This window comes from Acanthopagrus latus, chromosome 12 (assembly GCF_904848185.1).
Source record: "Acanthopagrus latus isolate v.2019 chromosome 12, fAcaLat1.1, whole genome shotgun sequence".
Classification (NCBI taxonomy): domain Eukaryota; kingdom Metazoa; phylum Chordata; class Actinopteri; order Spariformes; family Sparidae; genus Acanthopagrus; species Acanthopagrus latus.
Window position 1 is genome coordinate 3,450,685 of NC_051050.1, and position 15,284 is coordinate 3,465,968.

Sequence of the window (15,284 nt, forward strand, 5' to 3'; positions counted from 1 at the left end):
ACATACATACATATGTACAGACATACGTACATATACATACATACACACACATACATACATATACATACATACACACATACATACATACATATACACACATACATACATACATATGTACAGACATACATACATATACATACATACATACATACATACATACATACATACATATATACATACATACACACATATATACATACATACATACATACACACACATACATACATATGTACAGACATACATACATATACATACATACATACATACATACATACATACATATATACATACATACACACACATACATACATATATACAGACATACATACATACACACATACATACATACATACATATACACACATACATACATATGAACAGACATACATACATACAAACAAATGTACAGACATACATACAGACATGCACACATACATACATACATACATACATACATACATACATACATACATACATACATACATACATACACAGTACATACAAATAACAAAAGGAAGTAAAGCCTATTCACAGCTTTAGGACTTTGTCCATATTTTGTCTCTGTGGTTGATGCTCCTCCTCTCTCTCTCTCTCTCTCTCTCTCTCTCTCTCTCTCTCTCTCTCTCCTCCCTTCCCAACTGCATGAATTGAAGGATGAGGTAATTTTAGACTGATGATTTTGGTGTAGGCGGTTGCCTACTGCCCCACTGTTCAACTGCTGATATAAGTGAGTGCATGTATGACTGGTAAACTGCCTTTCTCAGGACCAGTTTGCAGACACTCACTTTGATCAGGTCTGCTGTCAGGGGGTTAGAGAATGACGGGACACTCTTTGCCAGCTAAAGCTGCCTGTAGGGACTCAATGATAAATATGGGCTCGGATGAGTCTGTGCTCATCCTCATCAAACACTGCCAGGACATGAAACAGCAGGAGACACGCCTCAGACTCATCACTTTCCTTCTGCTGCTCAGCTGTATGGCACTGGTGCTTTTTATGACTAGTGCTAATTTATGGCAACACAAAAACACGGGGTCCAGACAACAAGAGGTAAGTCACAAAACTTTCTCTTTATGTGCAAAATGTTCCTTGCTTTGTCGAGGGTTTGGCTGTTTCTGAATCATTGATGACATGAGCACGAAAACTTGACAGTTTGTGTATATATGTATATAATATTGGGATATACTAATAACTCTTTCAAATTAGGAATATTTCAATAGTTGAGTAGACTTCATCCCTTATGATAAATGCAGTTATTAGAGCTAGGCTGCAATAGATTACATTGCATGAGCTTGACTGATAGTGCCATAAGACCTTAAAGGTTGGAGATGAAAATGTGTAGATGTACATTTACACAGGTGGTTGTGTCCACCTTTAAGTGCTACTTTAGTTTGCTGCATCATCACAGACATCAAACCCTCCAGTCCACTCAGACACGTTACATCTCTACGGACACAGAGGAACAATGAAGAGCAACCGGCAAGGTACATTAACCTGCTGATGGCATGGCGTCATTTCCTACCACATAAAACTGTTGCTTCCACTTTTTTTTTTTTTTTTTTTAATCTCAGCCTTGTAGTTGCCCTTTCACTTCATCACTGTAAAGGCTAGATCCCATTTAGACTCTACAAGCTGTCATATAATTTATGCTATGTAATGGCCACCATTTAAGTATCTGAACATGTTACTGCTCAACTTGTATATAAAAAAAAGTGATCTGTCTTATTTTTTAGAATGAAGTTAAGCAAAGTCCAGCCTACTCCAGACAAGGGTGCCCAGCAGGTATGCCACATTTTTAAGTCCACTGTTAATAAATGGGACTGTCTACAGACGTGGGAGGATTCCTCACTTCTCCCCATTCTCACACTCCGCACTTTATAAATGCGGTTGCTATTTCACAACACTCACATGCTTGTGACGCATAAATCAAATAAGGAGTTGGCTTTGCTTTCCCTGAAACATTATGAGGAAAGCAAGCAGGATTGTTTTGAACCTCTCTCCTCTCTTTCTCGGTTTACAGAAAATCTTTCAACAGACTCCAAAAGACTGCAAATTCATCTCAGTGAGTATTTTTCTTGAAATTTCACTACTGTTCAAATGACTTGTTTGTATTTTATGTAAGGGTTGGGAGATATCTATATCACAACTTTATTACTATAACTACATATTACTTACTTATTAGTACATGTTTAGCCCTTTTTCTGCATGGTATCGCAACCATATAATTTAACACTTATGACAGTGATGACAGTGTGACAAAATCGCTGTTTAGAGATTATATTTTTCTGTCATATTGTAATTCTCATGTGTGTCATTCTTTTGCTGTAAATGAATGGAACTGAATACTTATTGTTTTCATAAGTTTAAAAACAAAACGACTGAATCCTTGAAAACTCACTTTCACATCCTAAACGCTGCCAAGATGACTTTGTCAGAGAACTTGCGTCATCGTGTGAGTCACATCTGACCTCAGCAGAATGATTCTCAATCCAAACACAACAGTGGGTAAACAACAAGTTGTAAGATTAGATAGTTTTTTGTTTTGTTTTGTTTTTTGTCACAACTTGAAAGAGAGTCTCAACTCATCAGAGGACAAATCTCCATGAACAGTCATGTTTAAATGTTTCCATCTACTTATAAATACCTTTATCACGTGACGGAAACGAGACGAGACGCAACGTAAATGGTGGTCACGTGACGAAAACTATAATCAAATATATAATGCAACATTATATATGCAGATGCAGCTGCGGTGGCTTAACATTAACAACAAGACACAGAGTGAAGTCTGGCACAAAGAAAGGGACCGATGGCCGGACAGCCGGGGTTCAGTGTTCCCTCCGGTGTCCCCTGTCAGTCTAAACCCGCAGACAGTTTATTATCATATGGATGCTGTTATAATGTGTAGTGACTGAGATACTGACCCACCAAACATCCTGGAAAGTGACAAAGTTGCGTTTTTCGCTCTACATTACATAATTACACGCTCATCATCAGTAAACTGGACGCTGTCTGACTCACTCGCGGGGACAGAAGCTGATTTCTGGGGGAAAGTTCACCGAAGTCTCGGTCTGAAGGGCTGATTTATTTTCATCACAAACACTCGGTGAGTTCACGTGTGCCGGTGACAGACGCTGTTTTTAGGGCAGAAATGTGAGGAAGAGTCGGGAGGACTGACAGGAGGACGGACTAACAATAATGAATAATAACATGAGGTGTGTTTGTGTGTGTGTGTGTGTGTGTGTGTGTGTGTGTGTGTGTGTGTGTGTGTGCTGCTGCTGTTACCAAATGTTATTGACCTATGAGGGGAGAAGGGTACGACATGGCAAATGCAAGACAAGTACACAGATAGAAATTGCATTATTAAAAAGAGACTTAAGTACAATTTTCATTGACTAAAACTAGACTAAAATGTCATCGGTTTTCGTCGACTAAAACTAGACGAAAGTAGTCATGGATAATTCTGACTAAAATAAGACTAAAATGCTCAGACTCTTAATCGACTGAAACTTGACTAGACTAAAAAGAGTATAAACATGACTAAAAGTAATAAAAACTAAAATGAGAGTTTTACACAAAGATTAGACTAAAACTCAAATTAAACAGGCCGCCAAAAAACAACTCTAGCTGGCTGTTCATGATGACAAATGCAGAGATTTAATTGCAAGCACAGTAGTTCAGAATGAAAATGCTCATTTACTTTAGAGCAGCAGATGGCAGCAAAACAGTCCCACAGCATGACACCACCAGCTCCGTGCTCGGCAGTATGTGAGGTGTTCTCGAGGTTAAAGGCTTCACCTTCTCTCCTCCAAACATACTGCTGCTCACAGTGACAACATCTCAGTTTTTTCTTCGTGCACCGCAGCCTCTCAGCTCATGTTGATGTAAAACACACCTGAGTGTGGACTCTGACACCTGTCTTCCAGCAGCTTCTAATTCATTGCAGACTTTTTGGTTGACTCTTGACCCTCCTGACCAGTTTTCTCTCAGCAGCAGGTGATAGTTTGTGTTTCCTTCCTGATCGTGGTGATGAAACAATTGTTCCATGAACTTCATACTAACAAACAGTTGTTTGGTCAGTTGATCTCGGGGCCTGTAACTGCTTTGAAATAGCTCCAAGTGACTTTCCTGACTTGTTCAAGTCAATAATGAGCTCTTTCAGATAAATGCTGAGCTCCTCAGACCTTCCCATTGTGGTGTTTGTGGCTGAGTCTAATTGCTGTATCAAACAAGTGCTTTATAAATGGACCCAGAAAGTCAGCAGCTGTTATCAGTCAGAATCACTCAGAGGAAGTTAAGAGGCCATGCTACAGAGAACATTTGATTCACTCAACTTTCTATAATCACCAAAACTGATCCTTCAGGTTATTGTATGTATAGTTTTGATCCAGCAGATTTGGTCACATTTTCAGAGGACATATAATAAATCCATTATTGAACCAAACTTCAGGAATGTTTTTGTGACAAAGTAGTTTGTGTTCCACTCATTCCATCACAGAAAACAGAGAGCTGCAGAACTCATTGGAGCTGATATATATTTATATTGTATAGTTATATTTTCTACTTTTTAAAATAGTTTATATTGTTAATTTGTTATATTTTCACTTAATAGTTATTTGATGCATGCACCAATATCACCACAACAAATTCCTCGTATGTGTAAAATCGTACTTGGCAATAAAGCTTTTTCTGATTCTGATTCTGATTCTGATTCTGAAGACTGCCATGATACACATGCTCTTAATAAGTGGGTGGAAACTTGTGACCTCGACTGTATATATAATGAAATGCTGAAGTGCACTCAGCCTCAGGATATTTGGTTGCATGTGAAGGCACTTGAGTCCCTTGGCAAACATCCAACATGAGAAACTCAAACTATGATTCATATTGTGCTTTCCACCATGGTTTCTTTTCTTTGAGCAGGAATTTGTGTCTCAACAGCACTTTTTTAACTTTCAGAATTTCAAGATGTGAGTCTTAAAAGCTATTTCAACATGGCTGGAGAATTATATCATGTGTACATAGACGAACACACCACGAGGGGATTGTTAGTTTCAGGGAAACATTTGATTCACTGTATGTTTTTAACTTACAGGGTCTGTACCTGAAGCCAGAGTGAGCGGAGCACTGTACATGACATGGGATGCTGAGTTCGGTCAAATCTACAACCAAGAGAAACGTGCCATTGTGATTCCTGTGAAAGGCTTCTACTTTGTCTATGTGAGGATTGCTTTAAACTGTCTTGTTGAAGATAAACAATTCAAGAGGTTCTTTGTGGAGCTGCAACAGTGGAATAAAGGTTATGACAGGAATGTGACCCTGATGGATGCGTTGGATGGTATAGTGTGCGCACCACAAGGCTCCAAGACTGTGTTTCTGGGGCGGCTTTTTGATTTGTCTGAAGGAGATCATCTGAGAGTGTTGATCATGGAGGGCTACGAACTGATCACAAAATCATCATTTGGTGCTTATCTCACATAGAGAATATGCCTTCATGAGAATATGCCTTGACTCTGTCTTCAAATAATATGTTAAACATATTTTTTATAAAACAGTTTATTTGTGGTTGATCATCATCACTTATTTATAAGCTCTGTTTGTTTTTAAATACTTCCTCTAAAGTATTCAGATTTGTCACTGTGTAACACTGTATGAAGATTGTCGACAAATTACAGGAAGAGTTAAAGGAAGATGTAGTTCCACCACAAGTCTCCACAACAGCTTCAATGCTCCTTGACATAGATGTCTAATGGAAGGATGCACATCATTCCTCCAACCACTCATTTGGTGTTCAGTGATGGTGGAGAATCTCCCACAGGCATTCATCTGGGTTTAGATCTGGAGACTGGGATCTGGCAACTGTTGGCCAAACATCCCCAGCCTTTATTCACGTTGTTTCCTTTAATTTGTCACTGATCTGAGTTTCTGAAATATATTTATACACATGAGTATTGTTTTCATGAGTAATAATTTACTGAGATAAAATTGCCTCTACTTTACGAAAGTCTAAAATGTCACATGTCTTTGAAGCTTTGAGGTAACTCTGCTTTTGCCCATGGGTACACTCAATGGAGAGCTGTCAAAGACTTCAGTGGGGTTTTAGATAAAATGAATGTACTACGCTTTGTTGTTAAATATGTTCCTTTGTTATTTGAAATAAATCTTTCAGCTTGTGAATCTGAAAGATTCTTTGTCTCTTGGTAATGAAACAACAGTCATTGCTAAGTATAAGTAATCCTTGTAAAAACTGCAATTTTGTGAAAATGATATCACCCAAGCTCAAGTCTCATCCCCAACCCATCAAATACTGACACTTTGCAGTGGCGAGCGTCACAACCCACCATCCCAAAGCATTAGTACTTGATGAGCTGGGGATGAGAGCTGTTCTTACAAATGGGACCTTTAACAAAATGCAGAAATACAGCATTCTCATCATCAATTTAAAACCATGTTCAGAAATAATCTAACATGAAGGCTTCGGGAGGTTGGTGGGGGGAGATCCACGACAGAGTGAATTCAATGTTTTTAAGTGGCGAGTGCTTGATTTCAAGTTTGTCATCAGAGGGTCTACGTGTCGGCAGCGACCACACTACAACTAGCTTTGGACTACGTGGAGTTAGTCTGCCAGAATGTAGTTTAAGCAGAACTACCACACACCAATCCAAATTTGCTCCCAACTTGTCTATTTGTGCCGTAAAGGCTGTTGTGAAAATATAGGTTTTACACAAAGATGTTCATATTGTGTGCACTCAGGGATTATTTTATGAATTATGAAGCGATATCTAATATCAATAATTCTGAATAAAGTTACTTATATACTTTAATGTTTATGTACTGTGCTTCTTATTCAAATTTCACTTTAACATTCTATTGGTTTGTTCTATGGGTGCATTTGTGTCACTGCTGCACTCCTGACAAAAATGAGTATTATTGATTATAAACGCTGTATGAGATTATATTACATTTTGATTTTGAGGTAAACAAACTATGAACTATGAACTTGGTCCTGTTAAAATGGTTATTAGTAGTAGTATTATAATACTATTGTAACTTACAGCACAATTGTTGTTTTATGTATTTAAATTCCAATAACTTCATTGTCTTCAAAATGCAGGTCTTCCCATTAATTTTAATGAGGGTGGTCTGTTTTGGCTGCAGCAGTGTGGGCGGCAGCATGCTCCGGGAAAAAGGAAATACAGATGGTTGCCACGAAAATGCTGAAGCTTACAACATGCTTCAACATCCAGGTGCTGATGATCACTGTAGGCCTGGCATCTTTGACCTACTGTGGCAGAGGCATGAACAGAGGTCATGAACAGAGTAGAAAGGGTCAATATCAGGACATGTTATTTAGCATAGATAATATATACTACAGAGGGAACCCAATGGACAATTCTCTGTGTAGTGTTAAGTTTCACAGTAACTTTGGTTCAGCTTGTACAACCTATCATCAAGTGCTCTAAGTTGCATTCTGCCAGTGAGTCCTATAGTGAATCAGAGCAAAATAATTTCAGCTCACATGGACAATTTTAAATGCAGAAAGGGCTGACGTTTTTTTTACATTTAAATATCCGAAGTCTGTACTGTATAATGAAAATTCTCATATCACAGACTGATCCCGATATCTTGGTCCCGACAGAAACCTGGATCAAGCAGATTGTTCATGATCCAGTGTTACTAAAACCTAAAACCTGTGCAGAAAAGACAGAGTTGGAAGAGGTGGCGGTGTGGCTGCTGATCAGAAATCATTACCAGAGGTGGATGTTGATATCTGCCAAGGGCCCATCCAGTGTGACATGGTGAAGCACCTATCATACCTACACATACCCAAATACCCACAAATACAATCGCATTTTCAGTAGAAATAATAATGCTGTGTGACGTACATGCTCATCCACTACCAATAGCTATAAATTGCTGTAGCAGAATTTCAGTGGTAACAAACCTACTCTGAATTGATCTGCTTTGTTTATGTTAGCTGACATAGTAATTCCCATAAAAGGGAGCCGGTTTTCCAGCCAAATCTGCCCCAGGAGTCTGGATGAATTGGCTGACATTATCCACTCAAAACAGTATATTGCTACATTGTTGAACTTTAAGATCATCCATGTTAGCAAGAAATCTACAAACAACCACAATATCAAATTATTTATGCACACAACTATTTCACATGCTTTGTTGCAATGTTATCTTACCTGTCCAACAGGAAGAAAGCCACAACTATGTTGTTCAGGGCCTTCAAAATGGAGCAAAGCTCTCCTGTGACTCAAATCATTACTGCTAATGTTTATTTTCTCCTGACACCGGTCCTATTCCCATTTAGCCAGACTGGATTCAGTGGATATGACTGAATTACTTTTTTGGGGGGTTTATGAGCAGTATGTTTCAGGGTGTGTGTTGTGGACAATGCTGGTCGCTTGTTCGTGGACTCCATTTCTGAGAAGGAAAAATTTAATTTAAAAAAAATTTGCATTTTGCATATTTTTGCAGGCCAGAAACTACCAAACAGTATTTATTTTGTGTAAGCTTGTTTTACTCCCCGAAAAATCGCCATTTTGTTGTGGTTGAGAAGTTTGTGTGCCCCTGTGATCTTGGGAGCTATGTTGTCATGGGCATTAGCTCCTGATAGGGTCCTCCAAGGAGGATAGGTCTGGTTATCAGGCCTTGGCTCATGGGGCACAGCCGCGCTCAAACCGAAATGACAACATGGGGTTGCCTCCCTGTCGGTTCACCAACCGCAGGCGAGAGAGATGGGGTCCGATGCAATATATATTGTTCAAGGACGGCTCATCCAGTCTTCACGTGTTTCGTGGACCAGGAGGAGGCTTATGAGTGTGTCCCCCAGGGAGTACTGTGGGGGGTACTGTGGGAGAATGGGGTACTGGGCTGCCATGGTTGTCCCTTGTCCCTAATCCTGTGTGTGACATTTATGGACAGGATCTCAAGGCACAGCTGTGGTGAGGAGAGTGTATGGTTTGGGAACCTCAGAATTGCGTCTCTCTTTTTTGCAGATGAAGGGGATTTTGATTTACCAATCCATGTATGTTCCAACCCTAACCTATGGTCATAAGGTGACAAGGTCACAAATACAAGCTGCCAAAATGAGTTTCCTCCGTAGCGAGGCTGGGCTCAGACTTGGGTAGACTTGGCCCCAGGCTGGGGCTTGGATATCTGGAGGAGTTTCCATCTAGAGGAGCCAGTTGAGCTGGTTCAAGCATTTGATCGGGATCCTCCCTTCTGAGGTTTTCCAGGCATGTCCAACTTGAAGGAGACCGTAGGAAACACCATGAACCCCCTAATCTTGTCATATTTACAATGTTCTGCCAGCAAGCTGTTTGTGACTGAGGGGATAGACCATTACGTGAAACAATTCTCATATTGTTAGATCTCATGCTGAGAGGCCAGTTTGTGATTTCTGGAGAGACAGAAAACAATGGTAACAGCAAGAAAAGATGTGCTCACAGATAGAGTTCAAGGTTTTGTTTAGTTTTGGCCTATTCTCCCTTCACTTATTTGCACTGCCTGGAGATCCCTTCATTCCTGAGTATTTATCAATGGGCAACACTGTTTGGTGGCACATGCCCAGCCACATGCCTCCATGCACACCTGGTGGTGATCTACACCCTGAGTGTCCTCTTTGCGTGCTAATTTGTGTGTTTTATGAGTCATTCCTGTGAGCAAGGCCCAAAATATGGGCATCCTTGGACATGTTGCAACATACTGTACTATTTTTCTTACATCAGATTTCGTTGGGAAACCCACCCACCCTATTCCCTTGTGAATTCCAGAGGCGTAAGGGTGATCCCCTGGTCTAAAGACTCAAAAACTTGATGAAACTTGAATAAGTGAGGGGGAGGAAAAAGGGCAAGAGTGAGCGAACTTGATATCTGATGAAATATGATACAACAGTGCAAGCAGCTACATGTGGATTTGTGAGGTACACCCAAAAATTGCATGACCATATCATATCTCTCGTGAAGTAACACAATAAATGTAAGCACCACACCTTGAGCAAGATACTGAACCCCAAATTGCTCCTAATGTGCAGCTGGCACCTTGCATGGCAGCCTCTGCCATCAGTGAGAGCCCTGTGATGAGCTGGCGACTTGTCCAGGTTGTACCCTGCCCTCGCCCAGAGACAGCTGGGATTGGCTCCAGCAAAAAAAAACCTGTGACCCCATAAAAGGGTTGAGGCGGTTACAGACAATGGATGGATGATGTTGAGTATTGCTGTCTGGGGAGCAGGTACACAAGCTACATCACAGGTTTTTTTGATTATTTCGCCTTGAGTGTGGATTTGCAGGCATCTCACTAATGACCATTAATTTGACACAGGGTGTAGGCTCACACAAAAGTAATAGTTTACAGGGAAAAAAAAAATGTTAGGTGCCTTATGCAAAAGTAACAGATGCTATACTATACTATAACCAACTTTGTTGGTTAGCATTAGGGAGTGACTTCCAATGTTTGTTATGATGATTAAACGGGTATTTTGGTTACTTTGTTGTTCTCCTGTATGTTGTAAGATAGGGGATTTGTCCTCACTGTAATTTAAAAACCAATTTGTTGATTTAAGCTAAATACTGGTGCATGTAACTATGGCCATTCAGTTGGTATGGCCCAGGCGTCCAGTTTGTAGGCTGAAGTAGTTGAACTCAACAAGAGACCAACCAGTTTGTTCTTTACACTTAGTGTGGTGGAGAACGTGACTGGAAATAATGTCTTAGGAGCATTTCCCTGGTTTCTGGAGGGTTGACAGTTTTCTGGTTGCCTTTTGGTGATGGTGGAATCAATGCATAAATACCCACCACAAGTATCTGTCCTAAGACTAGGGCTGAGAAAAGTCAGATAGTGAATGGAAATAGTTAGGAGCTGGCGAGCTTGGACAGCTGTGGCAATTTTCGATCTTGCCATTGTACATGTATGTATACGGTACATGCATTTGTGGTAAGTCTTGTGGGTTTGTGATAAGTCATAATGGTTGGCGTAAATTGGTGTCCTTTAGTCTTGTGTTGTGTGTTAAAGTTGGTCAAAATATTTCAGCATGTCGTCATATCCTGTCAGGCAGGTGATGGAGGAAGTTGTAACATTGAATGCTGTATGTGCAACTTTGCAGTTATGGTAATAAGTGCTATCGCTCCGCATTTTGGTTGGTTTTGTCTGTGAACTTTGCTGTAGGATGGTTGCCTCTTTGTGTTGTGCATCTTGGAGACAACTTGACTGGTTAGTGAGCTTTTGTTTAGAGGAACCTTTGGGTATCCTATTTTGGCATTGTGCTTGTGTTAATTCCAGTTTTGTGTGCCTGGTGGCTCATACTTTGTGAAGACAAAGCATTGAGTTTTCTTTATTCAGCTTTACTTTGATGAGCTCTGGTGCTCATTCAGAGAAACATTGTACGTACCCTGGGTCAGGAGGTTGAACCGTTACTCCTGCTGACCAAGCTCCTCACTCATCAACATGTTCCTGTTAAACCATCTGCCAGCTCTGGTGGGTATGGCTTTAACCCATTGTGGACACCAGTCATGCAAATTAACCTGTCATGTCTCATCCTATGCACTTGTAATCATGTTGGTCATGTGACTTTGCTTTTAATTCCCACGCTTACTAGAAGTGGGCGGTGAAAGGGGCAACTTTTATAAGCCCAGCTCAACTCTTCACACAGGTGCCCTCCATCTCACACACACACACACACACACACACACACACACACACACACACACACACACACACGTTTTATTAAAAAGATGTTTCCCCATCTACAAGAGAAATCTATGAACAAAACACTACAAAAGAAGGATTATAATGTCATTTTGACAGTTTTTATTGGAGCTCAATTTGGTCACCAAGGGTATGGGACAAGAGAAAAGTAGCATATTAGAGGGTACTCCAGACTTATTTGGTATTTTAGAAATTTTTTTCAAATAATTTTTTCAATCAGTTTATTCAGAGTTGGTCTCTCGACAAATAAAAGTTACACGACAACTGCATGATTTTGTAAAAATATTATTTGAAATTTCACAGCTGGGATGTAAAATGTCCTCCAACTTTGGAATGGCCCTTGTGTGAGTGTCTCCAGCTCGAGGGCCTGGTGAGATGCAGACTTTTATATCCTCTAGAGCAGTAAGACTAGCTCCAGAACTGGCTGTTAGACTAATCGGTTTCATCTGGTAACCTCAGAGAGAGATAAGAAAGGAGTTACAATAACCAACATCCCCTAATAAGTTGTTGGTTTTGTACATGAAAGAGACTGCTTTAACGCCAGCGGGCCATGGTCGATACAACCCACTAGTGACACACCTCCAACATAAACCTAAACATAAACATAAACTGCTGTAAAGCCTAAATTGGCGCCAATGCTTCTTTCTCCATGCAGAGTAATTATCTTTGTAACAGTCAAATCCTCTGAAAAGAAGCTGACTGGCCACTCCACACCCTGGTCACAATGATGACTGAGCCTATGGCCACTGATGAAAGCCCTTTCATTTGCTGTAATACCAAAGATGCACACACTGGGTGCTGGTGGCGTTTTTCCCGGATAATATCACAAGCCGTGCACATTGCATATTGCGCTGGACGATCTTCATTATGTAGTCTTAGGTTAACCCCATCACTGCGGATCCAAAAGCTATACTCCCATAATCTCCCCATTCACTTCCAGCCGGCCATCTAATTTATCTAATTTTATCTAATAGTCGATATCATTTTTGTTTTAAGTTTATGCTAATTCTATCTTTCATGAAAAGAGCATTGGCTTTGTTTTGTCTACTGAAAGTGCAAATATTCTTCTATTTACATTTAAGGCATTTAGCATACACTTATGTCAAAAGCAACTTTCAGTTTTATCTAGATAGAAATATAGATAGATAGATACTTTATTGATCCCGGAGGAAATTCAAGCATCCAGTAGCAATAACAAACATTGAACATACATACAATATCAAAGAAACAGTAGAAATAAAAATATGGAATAAAAAAATGTTATAAAAATGTTTTGTACAACTGTATAAAAATATAAAGTGATATTAAAAATATAAAGTGACATAGAAGTAAAGAGTATTAAGGGGACAGGGGACGGTGTACAATTAAATTAAATTGGGCTATAAAAGATGAGTGCTTTTGAGTGCATTTGTCCATTGTCTATTGTGCTTCCTGACATCACTGCGAGCTGTTGTACAGTCTGATGGCCAGGGGGACTGTTGGTGGAGCAGGATTGAGACAGCAGTCTGCCACTGAACACACTCCTCTGCCTGCTGAAGGTGTTGTGCAGAGGGTGGTGGGTGTTTGTCCAGTATGGACAGCAGCTTGTCCAGGGTCCTTCTCTCTGCCACAGTCACCAGAGAGTCCAGCTCTGTGCCCACCACTGAGCCAGCTCTCCTCACCAGTCTGTCCAGTCGGCCAGCGTCCCTCTTCTTGCTGCTTCCTCCCCAGCAAACCACAGCGTAGAAGAGGACGCTGGCCACCACAGACTGGTAAAACATCTGCAGCAGTTTTTTGCATATGTTGAAGGACCCCAGCCTTCAGCCTTCTACATACATTCATACACTGATGGTGGTAGCTGCCATGCAAGGGGCCGAACAGCACATCAGGAGCCGTTTGGGGTTCAGTATCTTGCCCAAGGACACATGCAGACCAGGGGAATCATACCAGCGACCTTCAACAACAACAAGACGCCGGATCTACCCCTGAGCCACAGCTTCCCTGATTCAGCGATAGCCTCTTTCTTAACAATAAAGTCCAAATTCTCAGCCTTCTTCCAGATTGTCCCATCATCTGTGAAAAGAGAAAATCCCATCCTACTCTCCAAACTCTGAGAGACATCATTTAATCATAATAGAAAATAACAGAGGACTCACAATACGGCCCAGAGGCATTCTATTTTCGACAATAAAAGGTTTTCAATCAAATTTCCCTAATCATACATGAATTGATATTCTAATACTAATACTATTGTATCACTCTTTTGATTATTTTACATATATTAGATTTTAGGACAATAGGCCTATAATTCCCCGGGTTCGTACAAGGTTTTCCTGGCTTATGTACTGGTACAACCACTGCCTCTTCCCATATCTGTGGTAACTTCACCTTCTCCAAAACTTTATACTTTAATTCTAGTGAAATTTTTTAGATGATTCACTTAGCTGATTTATCATAATATAACACATCTGTGCTTTTCCTGGCAATGACATCTCAGTTTTCTTGCCTCAGTTCTGCTTTGGTTTCTTAGATAGACCATTTCTTGGATAATCTCTATCTTCATTTTGCTGTATTAGTTCCTCATTCAAAGTTATTGTAACTTCCAGAAAGGGAAATATCTTCACTGATATTTTTAGAGCTGTGCACTTTAACAAAGGTACATGCCAACGTGTCATCTGTGACAGCTGTAGTTTCACTGCCAATTCAAACAGGATACCCATACTCTCTTTTACTCCCATTCATTATTTTTATCATTTCCCATACTTTAGTAAGTTCCATCTCCCTTCCTGTTGAACCACATTTCCTCCAATGGCCCTTCTTTGAACTTTTCATTAAGTTCTTTTTAACCCTTTAAATACTTTATTTCTAGACTTTATTGCATTCTCACATTCTTTCATCAACTATGGTAAAGTTTTCTTTAAATGTGTACCTTGTTTTCTTTGAATTGCTTGCTTTGCTGCCCGTAGGATAGTTTGACAAACAGAAATATTTAAGCCCCATGATGGACAGACATGCAATAGATGTCATGTGTACAGAACAGAACAACAAAATCACAGTTTACAAGGTGCATTGACAGAGTATCTGATACAAATCATAATATATGTAAGGTGTGGATCCAGGAGACAACTGAGCAGGACGAGGCATCACCAAGTGGTGCCTGAGCCACACGACCTCCTGTCCACCCTGGTGACCTGGAAGAGGGCAGGCCACACAAGAAGAAGCGGCATGAAAAATGTACAGAAATACCGATATAAGGAGATAGTGAAACAGAGGAGAGCAATGATCCAGCACAGCCAGGGGAGGTAGATGATCCAAGCGGAGGACAAACTCATCCACAGTCAGTTCTGTATTGACTTGCAGGTTTTGACCTCCTGATCTTGAGCTTTGACTGACATTACCTGTTTCTTTCTCCCCCTTTTGTCCTTGCACTGTCTATGCTGCTTCAGCTGGCTCATGATGTTAACTGTTTGCACTTGTTGGATTTCTGCCGCTCTTTTCCTGACTTCAGAGCCTCCATCGGTCACACTGTGCTGGCCCTGGGTAGTGCCAAGCCCTGAAACTCTATCAGCACTGACACATTGTCCACTA

At 40.4% G+C, this 15,284-nt stretch overlaps 1 protein-coding gene across 1 annotated transcript; it reads left to right on the forward strand.

Moving 5' to 3' along the window:
• Positions 1-669: 669 nt before the first annotated feature.
• LOC119030139 lies at positions 670-6,823 on the forward strand. The gene is made up of 4 exons (XM_037117528.1): positions 670-1,049; positions 1,733-1,781; positions 2,020-2,061; positions 5,095-6,823. The coding sequence occupies exons 1-4, from the start codon at positions 819-821 to the stop codon at positions 5,478-5,480; spliced, it is 708 nt and encodes a 235-aa protein (XP_036973423.1). The 5' UTR covers positions 670-818; the 3' UTR covers positions 5,481-6,823.
• The last annotated feature ends 8,461 nt before the right edge of the window (positions 6,824-15,284 follow it).